At 37.2% G+C, this 26,113-nt stretch overlaps 1 protein-coding gene across 7 annotated transcripts; it reads left to right on the forward strand.

Moving 5' to 3' along the window:
- Positions 1 to 45: 45 nt before the first annotated feature.
- Positions 46 to 23,703, forward strand: USPL1 (ubiquitin specific peptidase like 1). 7 transcript variants are annotated; one of them, XM_087721262.1, is made up of 10 exons: positions 67 to 180; positions 2,818 to 2,880; positions 3,711 to 7,640; positions 8,067 to 8,195; positions 11,722 to 12,337; positions 14,468 to 14,581; positions 17,363 to 17,492; positions 18,525 to 18,650; positions 19,203 to 19,360; positions 21,150 to 23,703. In XM_087721262.1, exons 3-10 carry the CDS (start codon positions 7,554 to 7,556, stop codon positions 23,027 to 23,029), a joined length of 3,240 nt encoding a protein of 1,079 aa, XP_087577388.1. In that variant the 5' UTR covers positions 67 to 180; positions 2,818 to 2,880; positions 3,711 to 7,553; the 3' UTR covers positions 23,030 to 23,703. The 7 variants fall into 7 exon arrangements, with proteins under 7 accessions (XP_087577391.1, XP_087577388.1, XP_087577390.1 ...); XM_087721264.1 differs by having other exon boundaries at positions 7,483 to 7,640; XM_087721260.1 differs by having other exon boundaries at positions 2,818 to 7,640.
- The last annotated feature ends 2,410 nt before the right edge of the window (positions 23,704 to 26,113 follow it).

A 26,113-nucleotide genomic window follows, 5' to 3' on the forward strand; every position in this document is an offset into this window, starting at 1 on the left:
GACCAGGACTCTTTTTTCGCGGGGAACGGTTTCAAGAGGACTCGCCGGAAGTTGCACCAGGCCTGAGCCGGCCTGAACGCGCTGCGAGCGTCGTCAGGTAATCGCAGCGGCGGGCGGTTTCTCGAGGGAGGCTTGACCCGGCGTGGCTTTCTTCGGGCTCAGTGCGTGGAGACCCAAAAGGTGAGCTGAGCCTTTAAATCGTGCCCGGGTTATACGTTTCCTTAATGGAGGGGAGGGAGCCTGTGCTCCCGTTTTGCTAGTCCCGGTTTTCGCCAGGTTGCTGCGCGGTCTGGCGTCACCACGAGTATCAACGTGTTCTGTATGGTGTGAGTAATTCCCTTGCCTGCGGTCCTCCACGGGAAACGGGGCTTGGTGCATGCTTGAACACGGGGTTCCTTGGGTTCCTGCACTTTCGTGTATGCAGGTAGCTAAGAAAACTTCATTAATTAATATTTTTTGGAGTAATGATTTTTAATGATATAAAACAACGTGCACAGGTACACGTAACTGAAAGGGATCTTGGAGTCATAGTGGACAACCATTTAAATAGGAGCCAGCAGTGTGCAGCAGCTGCCAAAAACGCCAACACAATTCTAGGCTGCATAAACGGGGATAAAATCAAGATCACGTGAAGTGCTAATACCACTTTATAAGGCCTTGGTAAGGCCACACTTGGAATACCGCATTCAATTTTGGTCACCACAGTGTAAAAAAGATATAAAGACTCTAGAAAGAGGGCAGAGAAGAGCAACAAAGATGATTAGGGGACTGGAGACTAAAACATATGAAGAACGGTTGCAGGAACTGGGTGTGTCTAGTTTAATGAAAAGAAGGACTAGGGGAGACATGATAGCAGTGTTCCAATATCTCAGGGATTGCCACAGTGAAGAGAGAGTCAAACTATTCTCCAAAGCACATGAGGGCAGGAAAAGAAGCAATGGGTGGAAACTAATTAAGGAGAGAAGCAACTTAGAACTGAGAGGAAATTTCCTGAACAATTAATCAGTGGAACAACTTGCCTCCAGAAGTTGTGAAAGCTGTAACACGGGAAGTTTTTAAGATGTTGGATAGCCATTTGTCTTAAGTGGTGTAGGGTTTCCTGCCTAATCAGGGGGTTGGATTAGAAGACCTCCAAAGTCCCTTCCAACTCTGCTGTTCTATGCTGTGCTATTCTATTTCTTTTCTATTCTATTCTAAATTCCAAATCGAATTGCTTAGAATCATCAGCTTTGGGCATACGCAGCTAGGACAGGGTTTTCACAAGCATCAATGTTCAAGATATAATGCCCTTCAGCTCTGTCCGACTGTAACTCCAGAAGTTTCTAAGATTAGTTGCATCTGGAGTTGTAATTCTGTGCACCTGGAGTTGATCAGATGGGTGAAAACTCACCTGTCATTTTTTTTCTTATGGAAATCAGGTGTTGGGTTTGCTACACGGCATGAATCTTAAGAGAGAGCCTGGAATTCCCCGAAAGTAAACTTAATTGAACTCCATAGAATTGACTTCTGCACACCTGGTTTATCCATGAGATAGAATGCCACGTTTTTGCCAATTCCACCATTGATATGCAGTATATTTTTAAACAGCAACATTATTCTGTTTAAATGTCTATGGAGAGTCTCAGTCAGCCAGGTCATGGTTGTCTCAAAAGTGCTTTTTCAAAAGGCAGCTGTCTTTGTTTTTCCTTGAAGAGGTTTCGCTTTTCTTCCAAGAAGCTTCATCAGTTCTAACTGAATGGTGGTGGGATTGGAAGATTAGCTCTGTCAGACAGATTTTACAGCATCTATCAGAACTAATCCTTCTATCCTCGCAGCACATCCAATCAGAACTGATGAAGCTTCTTAGATGAAAAGCAAAACGTCTTCAAGGAAAAATAAAGCCCAGTTGCCTTTTTGAAAAGCACCTTTGAGACTATCCTGGTTAAAATATTTTTAAATTATGTTTAGTGACTTTGCATCAGATATTTCCAGAGAAATGTCTAGTTATAAGTGAAACCTGGCGGGTTTCAATTAAAAAAATGATTATGGACCTCTGTTACATGGTGCATAGACATGTTGCTTTGGTTTTAGCATATGACTGGTATGCATTGATTTTACAATACTTAATCATGATATTAGTACTTATTTTTATTCAATTCTATATCTTTTACTTTGGAGCACCTTACTAAGGGTATATATTTTCTAAATTTTACCACTACATATTTACTACATGTTTCTTGGTTATCGTTGTGCTAATATCAGTAATGAGCACAGACATCATATTGCTTCAGTGATAGTTAGACAATGCTTTAAACTGATTAAGTGGTCAATGGTGTAGCACAAAGGAAGCTGGAAATATAGTATTTGGTGCTATATGATTTTAATGCTATGAAATTGAATTATTTGAATGCTGATTTATTCAATATGCAGGTAGTCCTCAACTTACAACCACAATTGAACCAAAAATTTGTGTTGCTAAGCAAGATAGTTAAGTTTGCTCCATTTTGCAGCCTTTCTTGCAACAATTGTTAAGTGAATCACTGCAGTTGCTAAGTTAGTAATATGATTGTTAAATGAATTTGGCTTTCCCATTGACTTGCTTGTCAGAAGTTCCCAATACCCGACTGCAACATTGCAATTGTCATGAATATGAACCAGATGCCAAGTGTCCAAATTTTGATTGTGGGGATGCTGCAACAGTCGTAAGTGTAAAAAATGGTCATAAGCTATTTTTTTCCAGTACCATTGTAACTTTGAATGGTCACTAAACAAATAGTTATAAGTTGAGGAATATCTGTAATTGCTATTTATGTGTTTATGGACAATATTCCTTTTCAGTTGCACAGTACTACTACTTAATCTGAACTGCAGAAAACTTTCAAGGAAATGTAATACCCTTCGGTATGTTTTCTATCAATGTACTTAATCTATGAAAATTTATAGCACCGTGTAGCCATATTCATTAATTCATAATACTTTCATATTGTTTAGCACAGAATAGGATTAATAGTAGAGTTGTGATTCTTTGTCATCATGGACATAGGCAAACATTTTTGGTGTTTCTGTCATGTGTATGTTCTCATGGTATTTATTTGTATAAATGCTTTGCTTTATGTGGTAATAAAGTACAGTATTATATAAAACTGAGTGGAACCATTTCAGATAGCAACTGTAATAGTGAAATTGATTAAACGCATCTGAAAATGGCATTTCTTAACATGCATCCCAAACATCATTACATTGGAGCAGTGACATTCTAACTCATATTTGTGTATAGCTAATATTAAATTCTGTTATACTTCCCATGCCAGAAAGTGCATTAAAAGTGATTGGATTTTTAATATTTCATAGCATTCTTCATGAAAAATCATGCTTGCTTTTCATATCCAACATTACTGTTTTTCACTTCCTTTAATTGTTCATTATGTTCCACTGTGATAGGCTGCCAACATATGTTAAGAAGCTCCAATATAGCCATGTTGTCTAACTTATTGCCAAAAACTCCCCCTCCACCTCTACAATAAACTATGATATAGTAGAAATCACTATATTGTCAATATGTACAAGATAAATATTTGTCAGTGTGTTTCAGGTAGATACTTTGTTTAATCTACAGTGATAATGATATTGTTAGTATTTTTTGTCAGAAGTTCACAAAGAAAGAATTATAGTCTATGAGTTAGAGATAAATAATGCTAATTGTAATCAAAATGTTTTTCCTCAAACTGTAGCTTTGTATCTCAACCTTTCAGCTTCCAGAACTAGCACTGATGAAGTTACCTACTTAGGGTAATGAAACCTCTGCGAGAAAAAAAGCAAGCTCAGAGAGCACCAACGACCCCTCATTTCAACCCTGAGCTACACATATTCTCCTTTACCTTCCAGCTTTGCCCAGTTTCTATAACAACACAGTGTAGAAACAATACTGTTTTTAACATAGTAGTAGAGTTGTAACATTGGAATATAAACAGCATTGCTCTTCTAATTTGAATTCTTAAGTCAATATGGCACAGAACAATCTTCATATGAAGAATCTGACTTATAGTTTAAAGAGTCTTACCTTGTCCATTGTTTTGGATTTCTTGGAACTGTAACCATTCCTTTGGAGAAATGGAGAAACTCTGCTCTCCCCCACAGACATAATTGCAAGGTCATGATTGCAAGGTCATAGCACCATTACATTCTGCTATGAATTATGGTATCTCTGCATAGAGTATCTTAATGACACAGTTTTTATTTGCTGTGCATTGTACTTTTTGCACTAAGGACATGTAAACACAAGGATATCGCATATGTACCAATAGATGAAAGAACTATACGTCATGAGAATTAATTTACTTAACAGTAGCCATATAGGAAAGATTGATAGTTTTATACATTTGTTCAATTTACAGGATTTTTTTCTATTTCATTGAACAGCAATCCCCAGTTTCTTAAATAACTTTCATTTTTATCAAGTTGATCTTCTATATCAAGTGATGCCATTTATTTTGATCATGATTATTTTATATTTCTACATTTATGCTACTTCCTGTGTTTTTCTTTTGCAAAAAATATACATGTGTTTTTAGAACAATTATTCCTGCCCATGTTCCTGATTTATGATGAATATCATAATAATGAATATGGAATCAATCACATTCCAGATGTCAGCTCTTAAAGGAAATAAGAAATAATGCACATAGATTTGGTATCCTGCTGCAGAATAGGGCAACATTGCATCTATTTCTAAGATAGTTAAGAGTTTTGCATTTTTCACATAGAAAAATGAATACTGTATAATAAAGTAATGATAATAAAGCAGCAATAGGCAGGATTTCTAATTATGGTCAGCCAATCTATATTAAAGAGGTTGCTGGAGTAATCTATCTCAGTGATAAAGATATTTATTTCCATATCTGGCATTTCCACATCAATGCCTGGCCTTGTGTATACATATACTGCATTTCTGAGTGCCATAGCACCAAGAACTTCAAAATCCCAACCGCATATTTCAAGTTCATCTAGATCTGATGCTTAGTTTAATGTGTGTATTAATACATATCTTATCCTCTGTCTTTATCTTTTTAAAATATGCACAGAATTTGGAAGCTAATTTGGATAGGTCCAATGTACCTTCACGTGTATACAAATGTTCCTATTTGCATTTTTAAGTTTAATGTTTTCTTTTTAAATAGTATATTGAAATCTAAGATTTCCTTGGAAATAAAAACAAGAAAAAAGTATGCGTTTGTATGCTTGTATATCACAATATTCAGACAGGCAAGTTCACCCACAACCATGGAAACTCATTTGATAAAGTAAAAGCTGTTTTGAGGAAACTTTAGGGGAGGGAATGCTGTGCATGTCATTTTGAACTGAAAGAATGCATGCTATTTCAAGGATAGCCTATTAGATATTTTGTTTTGATTTGTCATTGACCATATTTATTGGAATAGAGCCCAAAATAGGTGGAGGAAGCCTGTTATTTGTCTCTACACTATCTGAACTAAATAGTTCTTAGTAAGTTCCAGTTCATATTTGATTCTTAAGCACATAGTTTATATGTGAAACAGGCAATAGATAAAGTTGGTTAAGGATTCTATGTACATTCTTTCATGTTTATATGCACAACATGAGTAAGATTTTATTCAAAATTGTTGAATAAAACAAATGTGGCAGTGGCATTTACACACTCTTAATGTAGCATTAATTGCAGGATATCATAGTTCTGCATGCAATTAGTGCATTTTACCAAAGACAAGTTGATTTATATAAGTAAACATTTTCATAAGAAGAACACTTACAAAATAGAGTTTTGGTAGTAGTAATAAAAGAATGAGCTCTAAAGCTTCCAAATTAATTTAGATATTTTAATTAGTTCTCTCAGTTTTATAGGACTGAGGAAAACATTACCACTCTTAGGTTCCTAAATCCTCATGTTTAATTTTTGAGATACATTTGCTGTTCTCTTGATTATTTTATAGTCCTGCTTTATTCTATAGCCTCCCTATGATTATTTGTGCCCCTCTTTCTTTCACATTTCTTGTAGTTGCACTGCATTATATAATTCTTTTTAAAGTTACCTTCTAAATCAGTTGTTGAAATCCTGACCATTATATTAGAGCTTTTGTAATACTACACCATAATTAACATTCATTAAAGCTAACCAGAAAAGGATATGAAGCTAAAGCTGTGACCACAAACCTTCCTAAGCATAGTCCTAAAAGGCAGGTAGTATTGTGTGCCATCATGCATAATTATATCACATATTCCTGGGATAAGCAGCTAGAACTGGATCAGGATCAGCTGTCACTTGATTGTTATGAGGAATGAAGATGTCAACTGTCATCAGTCTCCTGATGTAATTAAGTTTCTTGTGGAGAGAAGAACATCACTCTCTTTCTAGTTGAGAAAAGAGCTCTGCATTGAACAAACTGAGGCCAGTTCTTCTTGTGATACCCTGCATGATTTTCTCTGCTGTACACAAAAAGATTATGCTAGTGATGGCTAACCTTTTTGTTGTAGCATGCTGAAAGAGTGTGTGCGCACACATCCATAATACAATGTGTGCGCCAGCCCCCAGTACCCCCATGCATGCACGCACAACCACCCCATGTGCACCCCACCTCTGCACAGAGCACACGCACCCCTCGTGCATGCCGACACGATCCCCACATGTGCCCCTCACATGTGTGGCAGAGACTCGAAAAGCAGCTGGCTAGCAGGAGGCATGCGTGGTGCAACTGAGCTGGGGTGACGGCTCGCATGCCCACAGAGAGGAATCTGCATGCCACTTGTGGCATGAATGCCATAGGTTCGCCATCATTGATTTATGCCATCACCACCTTCCCTAGTTGGTGGAAGTGCAGGACAGCTGCACTTCCACCAACTTCTCCCCAGACTGTTCTTGATCATCAGGAATATTTTTCTGAAATAGAGTTCTCTTCGCACTTGTATTTATCTGGAGTTTGCCACCTTGTATCTTGCTGGGGTTCTTGCAAACAGGATTGATTATAGGAGGAATGGGTCTCAAAAAAAGGAAGGTAATACTCAGGCACCTGTGAATTCGAGGAACAGGGCTATTGGGCCACACATGGAAGTCTAGCATACAATGTCTGTCTGCCTAAACCTAGCAGCATTGCATTAATAGGACCAAATGTTGAAGTCATAATCTGTCATGCGTTCGGATCTGAAAAAGAGCATAGCTAGTGACTGAAACATTCTCTCTTGTTTGTAAACACAGATAAAATGCAGTAGTATTTTAAAGAGCGTTGAGGTGATTAATTCACCTGTTTTATAGGAGATGTACATTTTAAAGTTTAGTTTGGTGGCATTATATCTCCACTGTGGTGTATATCACATTTCCCTACTCTATTCTTTGTTATTTATTTTGATATACAGTAATTAAGTGCTGTCCTCTTTTCCCATTCCCACACATTTATTTCTAGACTATGCTTTCTAAGAATTGCTATGAGAAAAATGCTTATGTAACTTTTTTTCTGTCCACTTTTTATTTTTCAGAATATATGGGAAAAACTCCTTAGAACTTGAAAATGTTACAAGTGACATGGTAATTTAGCCAGTGCCTCAGAATGATGGATTCCCTGAAGATTGGAAATGGTTTGCAAGTGACTGATGTAGGGACATCTGCACTCCACATGGTGGGGTATTTGGGAAAAGTCAGTTCAGTTCTTTTGTGCAAAGTTCCTTCTCAATTTTGAGATTTTTTAAAATTGATTTTACAGGTCTAATTTTAATATCTGACCTCTTACTTTCTTATAAAATTATTTTTTCCACGGAAATCTTACTGAAATGGCGAAAGATTTACTATTTTCTGATCTTAGTACAAATATATGTGAAAATATTTGTTCTAGTTCATGAAATATACAGGAGTTCAGAATTATAGTAATGTGTTATTCTCTATATAAATACAAGTGAACATTCTATAAAAGTCAAATTATCAATGATATGAATTGTTCTAATATTTATTTGCTTTAGTGTTGTTTGTTTGATGTCAAATTTAGCATTTCATTTTATAAAAATTATTTTGCAGTGTTTTGATCTTTCAGCTCAATACACGTGTTGTCTGGTATTAATCTTTTCAGAATTGTAATTCTGCTGAAGAAACTCCAGATGGATGCTGCCCAGCCTGTAAAAGGATTGGTTTGATGCGACACATAAGAAAATACCACATCAATTTTGAAGAATCTATTTTTCTGTGTGAAAATCCACAGGTATTTCAGTAGTTTGGGAACTTATTGACTTAAAGTTTTCTTATAACCTTTCTATATTCTGTTCTCCTTAATCTGGATACCTTTTGTGATATACCAGATTATTATTGTTCTACTTTATCACTGAGTAGTTAACAGACAAAAATATCAACTACACTATATTGCCAAAAGTATTCGCTCACCTGCCTTTACTTGCATATGAACTTACTGTAAGTGACATCCCACTCCTAATCCATAGGGTTCAATATGACACTTTGCAGCTATAACAGCTTCAACTCTTCTGGGAAGGCTGTCCACAAGGTTTAGGAGTGTGTTTATGGGAATTTGTGACCATTCTTCCAGAAGCACATTTGTGAGGTCACACACTGATGTTGGACGAGAAGGCCTGGCTCTCAGTCTCTGCTCTAATTCATCCCAAAGGTGTTCTATTGGGTTGAGGTCAGGACTCTGTACAGGCCAGTCAAGTTCATCCACACCAGACTCTGTCATCCATGTCTTTATGGACCTTGCTTTGTGCACTGGTGCACAGTCATGTTGGAAGAGGAAGGGGCCAGCTCCAAACTGTTCCCACAAAGTTGGGAGCATGGAATTGTCCAAAATGTCTTGGTATGCTGAAGCATTCAGAGTTCCTTTCACTGGAATTAAGGGGCCAAGCCCAGTTCCTGAAAAACAACCCCACACCATAATCTCCCCTCCACCAAACTTTAAACTTGGCACAATGCAGTCAGACAAGTACCGTACTCCTGGCAACCGCCAAACCCAGACTCGTCCATCAGATTGCGAGATGGAGAAGCGCGATTCGTCACTCCAGAGAACGCATCTCCACTGCTCTAGAGTTCAGTGGTGGCATGCTTTACACCACTGCATCTGACGCTTTGCATTGCACTTGGTGATGTATGGCTTGGCTGCAGCTGCTCAGCCATGGAAACCCATTCCATGACGCTCTCTGCGCACTGTTCTTGAGCTTATCTGAAGGCCACATGATGTTTGGAGGTCTCTAGCAATTGACTACAGAAACATGGTGACCTCTTCGCACTATGCGCCTCAGCATCTGCTGACCCCGCTCCGTCAGTTTACGTGGCCTACCATTTCATGGCTGAGTTGCTGTCATTCCCAAACACTTCCACATTCTTATAATACAGCTGACAGTTGACTGGAATATTTAGGAGCTGGATTTGTTGCACAGGTGGCATCCTATCACAGTTCCAAGCTGGAATTCACTTTAAACATCTGTGATTGGAACACCTGATTCTGATTATTTGGATGGGTGAGCAAATACTTTTGGCAATATAGTGTATCTAGGTTCTATTAAGGTCAAGCATGATATATTTCAGCAAAATTGTTTTCAGGAAAATCTACATATAGTGAATTATATGATGTACAATATGAAAGAAACTCATTTGAAAGCAAAGTACCCATTCCACTCCCATTATTTGTGGCATTCTTAAACTTCATAGATAATTTATAGAGTAATCTGCTATAGATAATTTATTGAGTAATCTGCTTAGTATACCTAAAGTTATAACATCTCTTGATTTTTAAATGTAAAAAAGTGTAGCTAACTTTTAGACATGTTTTTATATTAATTAGCATTGGTAAATCTGTGGATTTGTGTCGTTCCCCAATCCATTTTGTGAGTTCCAGAATTACTTTCCCCAATTTTCATAGATGGTATATAAAATAAAAACTAAAACTGATATTTAAAGTCTTAAGATAAATTTAATGTGCTTTTGTGACTTTAATTTTCCTAGACCACTCATAATATAAAAAGGTTGGCCCTTTTCCATAAGTGAAGGAATTCCTAGCTTCCCTCCCCCCACCCAGACTTATGCCCCTCGTGTAGTTAAACATCTCTTAATTTATGGATATTAAGAGTGTGCTTCAGTCCCTGCTTACGTCAGGTATATCTGTAAACGTGAATCCTGCCTTTTAGTATTCACACCCTAATGTTTTATAGATTTAAAAAAAGTTTACCAGAGACAGAAGAATCCTTTATGGAGTCTTCAAGGTGTTCTGAATTGTAAAGGCATGTTAGCACAAAAATAAATTGCAGGAAGAAGAAGGAAGAACCCGAAAAGAAGAACGTATTGACTCTTTTGATATTAAACTCATTCCCATCTTTTACTTGTCAGAGTAGGCTGGAACACTCCGTGAGAAAGAGACAATAGGTTCCACTCTAGTTGTGGATAAAGACACGAAAAAAGATTGCAGCAATGAAAGGGAAGGAAGGTTAATCAGTAGGGGGAAAACTAAAAAAGAAAGAGTGGCTAGCTAAAGCCTGCAGTATTTAATGTCTAACCTTGATTCAAGGAAACTAGAAATATCCTTCATTTATGTGGAATACAGGAAGGAACCAGTAGCAGAATTGTATTTCTAAGCACACAGATGTCTAGAAAAGTAACACTTAAAAATAGCCTTCAAAAACATGCTTCCCTCCCCACCTCATAAATAATTTTAAACAGACACTCCATGCAAAGGAAATACTTTTATAGATTTGTTGCTGTGCAGTATCAGGGATGCTTTTTTGAGAAAAAAAATTGTATCAGAGAACAGTACTATTTAAAATAAACTCTGATTTTAATAGTTTTTTAATTGGATGCCTAATTTCTGTACAGGAAGTCCTCTACTTTTAGTAACTTTTCCAAGTTACAATGGCACTGGAAAAAGTGACTTATGACCGGTCCTCACACTTACAACTATTGTAGCATTCCCCATGATCACGTGATCAAAATTTGGGCACTTGGCAACCATATCTTTGTGACAGTTGCAGTGCCCCAGGGTCATTTGATTGCCATTTGTAATCTTCCCAGCTGTCTCTGACAAGCAAATCAATGGAGGAAAGCTGGATTCATTTAATGACCATGTGATTCACTTAGCAAGCATTCCAAATAGCATCCAAAAGTAAATCAAAGTCCAAGGCAAAGTATTTCTCAAAGTTCCAATTTATTAAGAGAGTCATGTTGGCACATCAGGGAAAAGCCAAATCTGAAAGCTTTCTAATTTTCCCACCCTAGTTGAAAGTTCAGGATCTTGCCCCCACACCCACAGGTCCATCACAAAGTCCAATCTCCCACTGCCATGCTGGCAGTTCCACCCATCCAGTTCCAGTGAGGTGCAGAGACAAAGGATGACCTTGGTTTTTTAGAAAGAATTTTGTTATGGCTACAAAGTATGTAACTCCTTACAACCTCCCTTCCCATTTTCCCACAATAGAAAATGCATAGTGGAATAATAGAAAGTGTGGCAGGCCAAAGATCCAAAAGAAAAGATTGTTGCAGGCCAGACACTTCAGCCATTTGCTTATTTAGTGTGGCAGAAAAAGTCATAAAATCAGATGTGACTCACTTAACAACTGCCTTGCTTAGTAAAGAAAATTCTAGTCCAAATTGTGGTTGCAAATTGAGGACTATGACTGCAGTTAATATTTCTGTGACTGTTTCTCCATTTCATTCCTAAAATGTGCATCATATGCTGTTAATCTACTTGGACTAAATGTAAGTGTAATGTCTTCGTTTTGTTTTTATTTCAGTGCATTTACCCTCTAGGGTCTGCACCGCTAAGCACTATTGTAATTCCCAGTGATGCAAAAGGTTATTCATCTCAGGGCACTTGTGGGAAAAGAAAGTTATTTGGCACAAACCTATTGACCTCTTCTATTGAACCATGCTTAAAATTGATTAGGACTGATGACTTGATGGACACTGAGGAGACAGCCAGATCTGATTTTATTCCCAACTGCAATGGAAATAATCCAATTAGGACTCCATCAGGTCAGTCTGATTTTTCAGAAGCCAAGCAGCCAACTTTTTCTGATGAAGCTGAATCCATCAACCAGAAAATGGGCTTGGGAGCTCAAGAACACTCACCAGAAGTGCTCAGTGTGCGCACACAGTTATTGTCAGCCCCTGAGATGGCTCCGTCAGTGTCTCAGGATCTGCAACAAAGCAAGTCATCTGTGCAGGAGCCTTTGCGGCTTCAGTGGAGAAATACACATGCTCTCTGCTGGTTAGATTGCATTCTGTCAATACTGGTACATTTGGAAACATTAAGAATGCTTACTGGACTCTCCAAAAACACGTCGGTATTCCAGAATCTGCTCACGAAATATAATGAAGCTGCTGCACTTGTGAACACTTGCCAAAGGGGTAAGCCCAATCGGAGAGGCAGGGGGTTGTTTATTTCGGAGACCTGTTACTTAATATATTGTGGTATATGTAAAATGTACCATATTTTTCGGACTATAAGACACACCGGTGTATAAGATGTACCAAGATTTCTAAGAGGTAAGTAAGAAAAAAAGGTTTTTGTCCTCCCCGGTCCCCAGGAGCACTCTGCATGCTTCAGCGGGGCTGGGGGAAGGCAAAGATGCCCCTGTTTTGGTGGAAAAGGCCAGTGTTTTGCAAAAATGGGATGCAGGGGCAGGGCTTTGGGAGGCCAAAAATGGCTGTATTCGGCACCAACATTTCCATGCTTTTTTGGGGGAGGAAAGATGCGTCTTATACTCCAAAATATGGTATATATAAAAAGTAAAAATCGTTGTAGGGCTTATGATATTCTCGTTTCGCTCTGGAATCAGATTTGTTTCTAGAATGTATAGCAGTGGTGGGCTTCAGCCAGTACGCCCCAGTATGGGCATACCGGAACCTGCCCAGAGCACTGGATATCATTCCGGTAAGGTGCTACGGAGGGCCCACCCGAGCTCCCTACCTGTCTTTTAAGTCTTTGGCACTTCTGCGCACGGCACGTACAGCACCTGCTCAATGCTCCTATGAGCAGCTGGAGCATTGCAGAGGCACTAAGATGTATGTGCGCGTGCTGCGCACATCCATGTGAGTGCCGCCAGACCTATTCCAACCGTACCAGTTGGAACGGGATCCGGAATCCACCACTGATGTATAGCAACCTTTAATGCTGGGAAATGAGAGGTTAGTTAGGGTTCTTAAAAACCTTAGAATAATCAAATCAGGTCTAATGAAAGCTAATCAGTTAAAAAGCTGTTAAGGTTTACTTTTTTTGTGGGTCTCATTTCCACTTTCACATGCCATTCTTACCACTTCGCCATCCAGTATTAGCATCCAGATGTGACAAGATAAAATAAAAATGTAATGGTAGTTTGATATTGAAGATAATTTTCATTGAATCTTGTCATGACCTTGAATTAGTCCCAATGTAGCAAATATAATACCTGGCATATAATTTTCAGATTGATCTTTTGGAAATCCTTCCTACATTTACACTATATTGCTAAAAGTATTCGCTCACCCATCCAAATAATCAGAATCAGGTGTTCCAATCAGGTATATAAAATCAAGTACCTAGGCATGCAGACTGTTTTTACAAACGTTTGTGAAAGAATGGGTCGCTCTCAGGAACTCAGTGAATTCCAGTGTGGAACTGTGATAGGATGCCACCTGTGCAACAAATCCAGTCGTGAAATTTCCTCGCTCCTAAATATTCCACAGTCAACTGTCAGCTATATTATAAGAACGTGGAAGTGTTTGGGAACGACAGCAACTCAGCCACGAAGTGGTAGGCCATGTAAACTTGTCCAACATCAGTGTATGACCTCACAAATGCGATTCTGGAAGAATGGTCAAAATTTCCCATAAATATACTCATAAACCTTGTGGACAGCCTTCCCAGAAGAGTTGAAGCTGTTATAGCTGCAAATGGTGGACCGACGTCATATTGAACCCTATGGATTAGGAATGGGATGTCACTTACAGTAAGTTCATATGCGAGTAAAGGCAGGTGAGCGAATACTTTTGACAATATAGTGTATTTATCTGCTAAAGATCCCCTAAATGTTTGATAAGGAAATCCAGGCACATTAGAATGGATTCTGGGATATGTTTCAAGTGTCTTTGAACAAGAGTGAGGACAAAACATAGCACTTATCTCTGGCCTCCTCATCTTATAGAGAGTGATTATTAGTATTTGCAAACATTTTTCAATAATGCTGTTTTTCTAGTGGGTGACTAGGGAAATATTGGATCAATTTTTGAAAGATCCTACGTTCTCTCAGAGTGCTGTTTAAAAAGCAATTCATAAGAGCAGAATACAAATTTGGCTTTGGCAAGCATATTAACTAATAGTTCTTATGCAGCTTCCAGTCAGCATATTTTCTGATGGCTGCGGGAGCCGAATTATATAGCAAACGCTTTTCCTTATAAATATCTGCACCATACCTGAATTCTGAACCATACCTAGTTCATTGCTGAAATGAAGTGTTGGGGGATAAAAAAGGATATTGATTAGCGAACTGTTTTGTACAGATGAACTTGCTTCAGAAGTTCCTTTGGATGTTTTGGTAAGAGCTGAATCTCATTTAAATGACATCAGGAGTACCATATTTCTTCAACTTCAGCCATTGCTTGGGTGTAAATTTGGTAAGTAATGTTAAATGTGTATTTCTGTGCGGGGTTTTAGTTTGTTTTTGCAAACTGGGGAGAAGAACAATTAAACAATAAACTGCATTTTTAACCACTGCAGTTTGCTTTCTTACATGTTCTCCCCTCCCCCAATTCTTTTGATAGAGCAGCAGAAACATTCTGAGTTATATATTAACATATACATGCTAAACTTGATCTATCCATTAGCTGGAAACTTGATTATATTTGTCATTAATTTCTATGGTTAATGTTTATATTATTTCTACTTTCTCAGCCAGAGTTTCCTGCGAAACTCTCAAACTCATCATGAAGACATGAGCTAATATTTTAGTACCTAGTGTCTAATATCTGAATATTTAGAGGTATACTTCCTTTGAATATAAAGAATTTTGAGTGTCAGTTTAGTACATAGGAAGCAGCCTTATATTGAGACAAAAAGTAGATTTTTCTTGCTTATCCACACACTCATTAGTAGGAGCACTCTGATATTTTCAGATGAATCTTTCCTGGCTCTATATAAAGATGGTAAGGATTAATTCTGAAACATTTTTAAAAGCAAACCTTGTGTTTGTACAAGGCTGAATTGGGGGGGGGGGGAATCCTGGATAATGAAAAGAAAGTAATGAACTATGGCATTTGCCACCAATCATCACACTGCTCTCTAGACTAGATGAGTATTGACAGGTTTATGAAAAATAAAGGTGCTAGTCATGATAGCTGTATATTTCCTCCACTTTCAGAAGCACTGTTCCTCTGGATATCAGTTGCTAGGGAACCTGAACAGGAAGGTGCAAAAGCCCTAATGTTTCTAGGCTTCTTGAAGGGAATAGAACTGTTTTTTTTTTACTCAATGCAGCATTGTTGTTTTAAGCATTGGTGAAGAGGAGAAATCATTTGAATGTAGAAATAGTAAACAGGAACGGATCCTGCCTGGCTACATAGTTTTGCACTTTAAGAGCTCAAGACACTTCATTCTTCCCAGACCCTAGACGTAAGACACACTGTAAGCAGTGTTGTTTGAGATAGTAGAGTATGGTTTCTAATGCTTCTACAAAACAGTGTTAAACTCCTCTGAGACTACCATATTTTTCAGAGTAGAAGACACACCTTTTCCCTCAAAAAAGAGGCTGAAAATCTGGGTGCATCTTATGCACTGAATACAGCATTTTTTGCCTCTTGAAACCCCACCCCCTTCACCAAAATGGCCATGCATAGCTTGCAGGAGGCTTTCAGAGAGCTCCTGGGGGCTGGGGAGGGCAGAAATGAGCAAAAATGGGCCGTTTTTTTTGCTCAGTTCCCCCCCCCCCCAACTCCCAGGAGCACTCTATGAGCTTCCTAATGCCCTTTCTTTTTGCCCCACCCACCCCCAGGAACACTCTACAAGCCTCCCAATAGCTATTCATGTCCTTTTTTTTTGGGAAAAAAAGGGCCCGTTTTCACAAAAAATGGGCCATTTTGGGGAGGTTTGCAGAGTGCAAAAACTTTTTTTAAAAAAATTACCTCTTCAAAACCTTGGTACGTCTTATACTCTGGTGCATCTTATACTCCGAAAAATACGGTAGTTTGCTACTGTGTTCAAACTAACAAAGAAGGAAAAGGAAGAAGGAACTGTTCAGTGGAAGGAAAGAAAGAAAAATTATCAGACGTGAGCCCCAAGAGTCCTTTATATTTAATTCTTGTAGCACCATATCATAACTTTGGCATTAATTGTACCAGCATTGTAATAATATAAAATAAAGTATGTAGTTGATGAATTCCCAGAATGTTGGCTAATATTAGCAAATAATTTTCTGTAAGCTAGTCAGTTTTCTACTTTTTATTCTGCATCAGCAATAGGGTGTATATGAACAGTAGAATTAGATCTTTTAAGTATCTGGGGGTTTTTTGTTCTCTTTTTATCAGAATTCCCTGCACCCTTCTATAAAGCAAGAGACATATTTCTTACATATGCAGGTCTCCAATCCATACTTAAATCAGTATTCTTGGATAATTAAGGACAGGATTGGAGCCTCAAATATACAGTATTTGTATGTATGTACATCTGTAAAGCGGTGGGGAGCTACAACTTTATAAGTGTTTGGCAGGATTTCTTCAACTTGAGGTTTGTTTGTTTATTTAATTTATTTGCCACCCATCTTGCCATAGGGCTACTCTGGGTGGCTTACAACAATAAAACCAGGAAAGGGGAGAGGGAGATAAAATGTAAATATTTTGACAATAGCAAAGGAATAAAACAATAAAAATAAACAATGGAAGTACAATAATATGAAATTAAAAATATGGGTGGATGGAGAGCAGGAAACATAGGGGGAGGTGGGGTCAGTTAATTAGTCTAGTAGCCACACACACCCAGTGATATACTCCCCTATTTACATAATGTAAATTTATCGTGTCAGTTTCTGAAAAATATTAAATGTTATTTTAATTTTTCGACACTAGGAAACACAATGTGTAATCTGTAGTCCAAATGTATACTTACAGATTTTTCTAACTAGAGAGATTTATATTAAATATAGATGTATCAATGCCTTTGATCCTTTCATCCTTTATTCTTTCATTATATGAACTATCAGCAATATATATTATGCATGTTACAGTAATATAAACTGGTACACAAATACTTGTTATGAAAAGAATTGGCTATTACAATTTCTTAATACTTAAAACAAATTTTTAGAAAATAGAGTATATTTAAAATTATATCCTTCGCATCTCATTTGAAATAATCAATATTACATGAATTAAAACTACATTTTTGTCTTGTGTTTTTCTTCAAAGGGGAGGAAGAAACTCCAGTTTTTGCTTTTCCATTACTTCTGCGGAAAGATCGTCATATAGAGAATCTCTTTCTCCATTCTTTCTCCTGGAAGTTTGAATGTTTGCAGTGTGGCTACCACAGCAACAACAGGTTGGTTTCTCTAAGTTCTGCTCTTCCTTCCTCCTTGATATAGCCATGCATTTCAATCAGTATTTTGCAAATAATACATTATACAGGCAGGAGAGGGCAGTTGTGAGCATGTGATTTGCCTACTGGGCATCTTGAGTCACAGCTCTGAAACAGCATAACCCTCTGCTGTTATACTTGAGAGAGGTTGAGTTTTTATTCTTGCCATTCAAGATTTATCCTAACTGTTGTAATTGTATGCATTGAGACATAAACATATTTCTTTAAAATGTCTTAGTATATGTTTTCTCTCAGCATAAAATAGAAAGACAATTACAAGTGGTAACAAGTCCTGAATTTCCCTTCAGTGTTAGCCTAAATTTATATCTTACTTCAGTCATTTTATTTATGATGGTCAAATCAATTCTTACTATCCCAAATTGGCATTCATATTTAGCTCCTGGATTTGTATTTACTCTGCTCTTTAAACTAAAGCAAAACATCAAGGATGAAGAAAAAATAAGGTATAAATAGCAGGCAGGAAAACAAAATAAAACAAACAAGTTGAGACTACATATACATAAAAATACAGTAATTTTCAGAAAAATCAAACATCTTAAACACCCATATTCAATATTTTGATGCAGAAAACCCCATTTGGAGGAATGCATCTATTGAAGACTTAAATTTTCAAAGAGATAATTTGTACCAATTTGATTATAACTCATCTAAAATCTAAAGTCGTCCTAATTGAGATTTATAACGTACTTTATCTTGATGGTTAGATTTTTATGTGTTTCTGAAATAGAAGTAAAATAGCTTTATTTTTCAAAAAAATTCAGGTGGATTTATTGAGTTCAATCTCAAATTATCCCTCCAGAGTTTAAAATTCCAGAATATACAACTTTTATAATATTGAATAGTATTTCATAATTTAAGTGAAGTGAATGTGCACCATTCTTTAAATATTAATTGTCCTAACTGATGACATCCTGTAAATATAGGAATAAATTATTAACCTTGTTTCATTTGAATATATATTCATTTTATTTTTAGTTGTCAGCAGGCAATGACAACGTTTACAAATATAATCCCAGAGTGGCACCCACTGAATGCTGTTCATGTTGCTCCCTGTAATAAGTGCAATCACACATCTCAAAGAAGAAAAATGGTTTTAGAAAAGTAAGTGAGAATTTTATTATAATCCCCAAATGAGATAAAACTACATCAGTGGTTGGTAAGCAATAATAAGTGACAGTTAATGTAAATTTTTAAGACCTGTATTTATGGCTTCTTGATTTCATAGTTGGGAGCAGTATTGTTTGTATTCATCAATCCAAACCATACCATATTTTACACAGAGTATTCTATATTACTCTAACTGTAGTTTATTCAGTAAATCATGGTTAACTAACATGGCTTAAAATGTGTGAATTCAGTTCTTGAATGATATTATATAAATACGAAGGTCAGCATCTGCTCTTTAACAATTCTGAGTTACAATAACATCCCAAATAAGATTATATAATTTGTATTCATTTATATAATCTCACTTGGGGTGTGATTGCCAAATGTTCTGCATACCTCGAGGTCTTTGTGAAAACTCATAGACGGCTTACTGATATTTAGCTTTTAATCCCACTGCATGTTTTCAGTTTTGGTGAGATAATTAACACTAGTATCAGGGATGTTTTCTGCTTCTAAAAATCACAAATTGTTATGTTTATTTGGTAGGATCTCCTCAGTTCTGATGGTGCATTTTGTTGAAGGCTTGCCACATAACAATTTGATGGCCTACTCCTTTCAGTTTCAAGAATATTCATATCAAGTAACAGCCGTGGTTCAATATCAGAAGGCAAAGCACTTCATAACCTGGATCTTGACTTCAGATGGTAAGGACACTATTCCCTGTATCTGCTTTATCCTTCCAAAATATCCGTCTATCTGAATTGGCTAGTAATACCAACAGTCCCAGTATAATACAATGGTATCTGAGGCACATTTGGAGGAGACCAAGGGTTACAGAAATACAAAAGACCTTTTAGGAGCATAAAGATCGAGGGGGGGGGGATCAAAAGTGGTAAAGGAGGATGTGTATGAATTAGCTTGAGAACATTGCCCCAAAATAGTGAAGGTGAAGAAAGGTCAAGAGCATCCTTCAAAGAGGCTGGCTTGAAATGGAAATATTCTAGAAGTCTCTCCTGCTAGCCCCCCCTCACCACAGACACACACACACACAGAGTCCTTGGCTTACAACAGTTCATTTAGTGACCATTCGACGTTGCAATGACACTCAAGTGATTTATGACCCCTTTTCACATTTACAACTGTTGCAGCATCCCAGGTTCGTGTGTTCATTTTTTGCGACCTTCTCACAAGCAGTCAATGGGGAAGCCAGATTCACTTAACATCCTCGTTACTAACTTAACAATTGCAGTGATTCACTTAACAATTGTGGCAAGAAAAGTCATAAAATGAGGCAAAGCTCACTTAACAAATGACTTGCTTAGTAATGGAAATTTTGAGCTTGGTTGTGATCATAAGTCGAGAACTATCTGTCATGTCTCTTAGTATGTCAGTTCACAATTTCCTTACTGGCATTTTGGGCACAATTTTCATAAGTCGAGGACTACCTGTATGTAACTATTTATCTCTTTCGTATGATAATACAATGCTTCAAAGCACATGGGAAACAACCTTCCAAATAATTCCTACATCAACATATCTTTACATGGTTTCTAGTTAGAGCCAACCTCCTGGAACTTCAAGTTCAAAGAGTTTGTAGGTGTCTAGGGACTAGTTTAGTATTTCCTTCTTGGTTTAATTGTATACAATATATAAAGACCTCTAGGGTAAATCTTCAGAGCAAGCCAAATCTAATTAGATTTTAGCTTGCTTTTTCTGACTTTTGCATTCACAGAACTAGCTACCTATCTCAAAGAAGCAGAAAGTTTGCCCTACTTGAAGAAAATTAAAAGTAATAAAGTTAAAGGCACATCTTTTTTGTGTGAATTACCTGATAACCATCTGTGCTTAATGGAGACTTACAGGAGACTTTAAATAAATTATAAGCAACAACTTTTTTTATTTCCCCCTTGGTGAGCACACAAACGTCCAAGCAGTCAAGCAGAGATGGCCTTGCAAAATATCAAATAATGGTGTTTTTCTTTTGAGACTCTCGATGGAATATTTGTGACTTATGTAGATGTTTGGGGCGGGAGGAAGCATTTGAAAGTGACTCAAAACTTTTGTAGGCCTATTAATAATGCTGAATTGTATGAGATACATATATTGCATAAGGAATAATGCAATGTCGATGAATAAGCCACAAGCTTTTTTGTGAGAATCCAATAAACATTGGATATTTTGAAATCTTGGGAGTATAATGGTTTGCTAACTGATTTTCAGTTAAATCATATAAACACGGTTAGTGCTTGACTAGCTATTCCAAATTCTCTATCGAATTCTTAGAGCTGCAAGTCAATAGGTATAGAGGGAGAGTGAAAAAATAAACCAGATATATTTCAATACACGTAGTTCAAAATTATCCATTTTCAACAAACCATGCATAAATTATAGTTGAACATATACATACTCAGTGAGCATTAAAGATTCATTTATCTGAAATGAATGATAAGAAATGTACCCTAATATTCTGAATTGTTCATATTTTATTTTTAGGAATATGGCTTGAGTGTGATGACTTAAAAGGTTCATTCTCCAGAAGACACCATACTTTTGAAGTTCCTTCTGCAGAAATACATATTGTCATTTGGGAAAGGAAGCCGCCACAAATGACCAACTATTTGGATTTACAAGTTGAAGAAACAATGATGGCACCATCAAAAACTCCAGTTAAATACTCTAATGATGAAACTGCAGAGAGTGTACCTCTAACCTGTCATAAGGCAGTTGACATGCTGAACACACATATAAAGGAAGTAAAAAACTTAGCAAGCAATCAGAAAAATAATTTGCTTCATGGCTTGGGCAACCTGTCTGATGATGATGATGATGTAACACTGAATCTTGACTCAGGTGGACAACTGTTAGAAGATAGAGCTATAGAAAATAAGCAGATAGTCAGAACAGGTCCATTACAGTTGCAAGAGTTGGATCAGAAAGATATGTGCCCACCAACCTCTGAAGGAGATACTCAAAAGAAAAGTGTAGTGTTAGGAAATACCAGTGCTCCCAGGCATGAAGGACAGCCAATTAACGCAAGTAACTTAGTTACTACACCATCAGTTACTTTAAGTAATGGCAAAATAAATTTCTCATCCAAAATACTATTACCACAAGGGGCAGAAACTGCAGTCACCTTAGTTCCAGTAGAAGAGAGCAACAATTGCCATCCAAAGAATCCTCAGAAAAAAACCAACGAAACAAAATTGGGAAACACTAAGTTGGGAACGTCTAATGTTGTAGAGTTCGGTCAAGAAATAAAAATAAATCCCCAAATTTCTGCTCCATCTCACCAAAATCCTAGCTTTCACTCACCCAGTACAAATGGAATTAAGCCATCTGTAGCCAGTTGGGTAAATGGCTTACTTGGAAAATATTCTTCCTTTATGCCTAAAAGTGCGGTGGTTCCGAGTAAATCAAAAAACTGCAAAAAATCAGTGCAAAAAGAAACAAAGTCCAGTTCACTTGTTAGGCAAGCAGGCCACTTCCGTGGTTTCCAAACTAAATCTTCGCAAAAAAGTAAAGTGGCAACATTAAATTCTTCAGCTAGAACTCTTCCAACATCTCCTCTGACCACTTTTTCTCTTGCAAACATCCGTGTCAAAAATCTTGTCCCTGCTAGAAAAAGTGAAGCTGTAACTAAAAGAACAGCTTCATTGGATGCTTTTCCTAACCAAGATTTACTGAAAAATGCCCACCATGAAAACCAGAGTTTTATATCTGTTGAAAATACTGGGTCATTTATCGATAAAACTCATCAGCTACGCGTAACACTTTTACAGCAGCTTAAGGCTAAAAAAGAGAAATTAGCTTCACTAGATAAACTGGTAAAAGCTAAGGCAAGACACAAAAACTCTTGCAAGAAAACTATCAAGGACCAGACACGAAAACAGATGGAACCTTTGCAGACAAGGTTGTTATATACCCAAGAAATGCAGGCTGATGTTTGGGATAGTAAATCCATTCATTCTCAAAGCACTGACATGTCCCAATGCAGCAGTTCAAATTATGACGACATTTTATCTGAGCTGCTGTTGTCTCCAGCTACAACTGTTGGTTCTTTAGAATTTCCACAGGAAGAGGAATGTAGATACCTGGAAATGGGAGGTGACAGTTCAGACATGCCGATATCTGTTGGCAAAAATACCAGTTTTCAGGCCATAGATAATGACCTTAATTACTTGAGTTCTCTAAAGGAAAATGGACTTGAAGACCACAGAAACCCATCAGCACTCAAATCGCCTTTGAAGAAATTTGATTTTGAAAGTTCTGCAAAACAGGATCTTCTGGATGATTTCTTTTCATGTTCATTGAATTCAGTAATGACTGACACTGAAGATTTGCATCACTTTGATGAATCGTTGTTAGCTTGGTAAATTGTGTTTTAACAATTTCAGTATTTCCCTTTGGTTGTCTTTAAAGGAGAGTATGATTTAAAATTCAACCTAATTTGCACTTGACTATTTAAAATGATTGTTTTTTATATTTTTATTCTTAATAAATTGGGTTTGTTTTTCTGCCTCAAAACCACTATTCGCTGGAAGAGATGAGCTGATTCTTGTACAAAGTAGCAGTGATAAAGTTTTGACATTTTAAAAGCCATTGTAACCAAGTAGTATTCACCTAGGATCTTTCTAATCTATGGCTGAGCTAAAAAATGCTTCCCAAGAATGTAAAAATGTAGAATACCATGGTATAATCATGGTATGGTAATTTCATTTCTGATAAACCTCTTTTTTTTTTTTCCAAAAGTAGGCCTTCAGGCTAAACTAAAAATTTTAAACGAAGCCATTTTATTGTAATTATTTTCTGTTCCAATGAAATGTCTATCTAAAATTTTTGGTCTACGTCACAGTGTGAATGAATGTTAACATATAATCTGTTCTGCCTGTTGTTGTTGTTTTGCTAAACATTAGGGCATATTGCAGATGAATTAGGTTAAGATTTAACTCAGAGATTTCTGCTAAAACCCAGGGATCTGTGAGCCTTGTAAATCCCCAATCCTTTGAAATGTGGTTTTGAAGTATTAAAGCAACTTTTGAAGTTACAACCGTATTTCTTTTTCTTCTGCAGCTCTTTGGGTAAGTTTGTTAAATATTCTACTCCATCACCTGGAATATAACATGACAATTCACTGCAGTTCACACAGACCTGATATAGATAAATACAAATTAATTGGGGAAAAAAATAATGGCTAAGTTTAATTACATATTCATTACAACTCTTATTGCTTAGTAGATTGTATGCAATAGGAGGTCAGAAAAGTCCACTTTTAAATGTGCCAGACTATTATTTGCAAGTTACTAACGTGAAGTTATTTGCAATACTTGGTTAACACAATTTTTACTTCATCATCTCATCCTAAAATTTTTTTTATTGCGGCGTTGTTGCCACACTGGAGGGCCGCTCATGTGTCCTTGGCCAAATTGAAAGGAAAACACCAGGCAGAATTCCTCGGGATGAGCGAGCTTCGAAGTACATTCGAAGACCTCTTTTATTAGAAAAGTTAGTTACAGCGTCATCAAAGGGAGCGTATCAAAAGGCATATATAATCACACATGGTACAAGTAAACTAATGAAAAGTTCACAGCATTCTACAAATAAACCAATAGAAAATCACAGCATCGCAAAGGGTAGGGAGAGAGGGAATAGAAAGTTACAGCACAGCATAGGGGGGAGAAGGGGCAGGTGTGGGAGTAGCTGGCTCACATAGTTCATGTTACATGAGGCTGGATAGTGAGTCCTGACCGTTAGGCTGGAAAGATGTTTCTGGTACGATGTTTCTCCATCCCTCTGTGTGTGTTTCAGACAGGCAAAACCCGCCCTGCACACACACACATGGAATGGATTCTAACATTTTATTGGATGGTAAATATTGAAAATTGTAAGAGATATAAATTATGCTTTAGTTTTTACATATTAGATTGCTCCAAAAGATGGCAGCATCTAGCAATTTGGTTAATCCTGAAAAGAAGTAAATAAACAGACACAAACACACCTCTAGAAGTCAGTTAGCCAATCTATTTTCTCCAAAAGATGGGAATTTTGTTGCTTATCAAATATATTTAGTTAAGAGCAATCAAGCTTGACCCAGTGAAGACTGCCTTACTTTCATTACAGTTTAACTTGATGTTTTAAAAGTACTGTTACTGGATTTTAATATTTTCGTGCCAGCCAGCTGATTTTTGGCCTTCGTTCCTAAACTTCCAGTTGGCTCGTTGGGGCCATTTTTTACCTTCCCAACCAAAATTAGATGCGGTATTCCAAGTGTGTTCTTACCAAGGCCTTTTAAAGCAGTGTTAACACTTCACGTGATCTAGCCCTCTGTTAATGCAGCCTAGGATTGCATTGGCTTTTTTGACAGCTGCAGCACACTGCTGGCTCATATTTAAGTGGTTGTCTACTATGGTAGAACTCCTAGATCCTTCTCACAGTTGCTGCTATTGAGCCAGAGTCTACCTATTGTATATCTGCACATTTAGCTTTTCTTGCCTAAGTGTAACCATTTCTCCCATTGACTTTCATTTCGTTAGATAGGGTCCAGATCTCAAATCTGTTGAGATCCTTCCGGGTCTTGAGCCTACCTTCTGGGGCGTTGGCTATTTCTGCCAGTTTGATGTCATCTGCAAATTTGACGAGTTGCCCTTCCATTCCTCATCTAAATCGTTTATGAAGATATTGAAAAGTACTGGGCTAAGGCAGAACCTTGGGGGTACTCAAGACAAGACAGAATCTTGGGGTACTCAAGACTGCAACTTATGATGGAAATTGTGGCATGTGGTATAAACTGTGGTATATGGTACTATAATTTCCATCATAAATCGTAGTCATGGGTTGAGTCACCACGGTCAGAATTGTGAATCCAGATTAACCAAGAGTATTTAATGGTTAAAAAAAATGTAAATCACAATTGCATGATCATGGGATGCTGCAAGCTGATTGCAAAAGTGTCTGAATTGCAATTCTATGAACATGTTTTTTTTCCAGAGGCCATTATGCATTCCCAATATCAATAAACAAACAGTTGTAAATTGAGAACTGCTAGTCTTAAACTGGTTGTTCCGAAATTGGGTTGAAGAAGAAGTGCATTTATAGAGTTCAAATTACTACAATGAAAATTACAAGTTTGGGGTGGGTGGGTGTCATAGTTCAAAAGTAAAGGCCCAGCCCTAAAAATCACAAGTCGTTGCTGCACCTTAAAACAGTGGCATCCCTAAAATACTGATTTTCAGTGAAGCAGATGCACTGTTATTGGAGAAGATGGATTAAGAAGAATTTGTATTCTAAGGCAAAAAGAAATCGTCACAATTCCAGTAGCTAATGGGACTGTTTCAAACACAACATAGTGTAACAATTCTAGTTGCAGATACTTTTATTTTGACCAATTGGCTATATATAAATTGTCATACAATGTAAAAATCGCAAGAGACTTTGAAGATTGTGTAGTCTAACTGGGGGGT

Source organism: Thamnophis sirtalis, unplaced genomic scaffold, assembly GCF_051295495.1.
Source record: "Thamnophis sirtalis isolate CommonGarterSnake01/CBP01778 unplaced genomic scaffold, rThaSir2_p1.2 scaffold_8, whole genome shotgun sequence".
NCBI classification, from domain to species: Eukaryota; Metazoa; Chordata; class Lepidosauria; order Squamata; family Natricidae; genus Thamnophis; species Thamnophis sirtalis.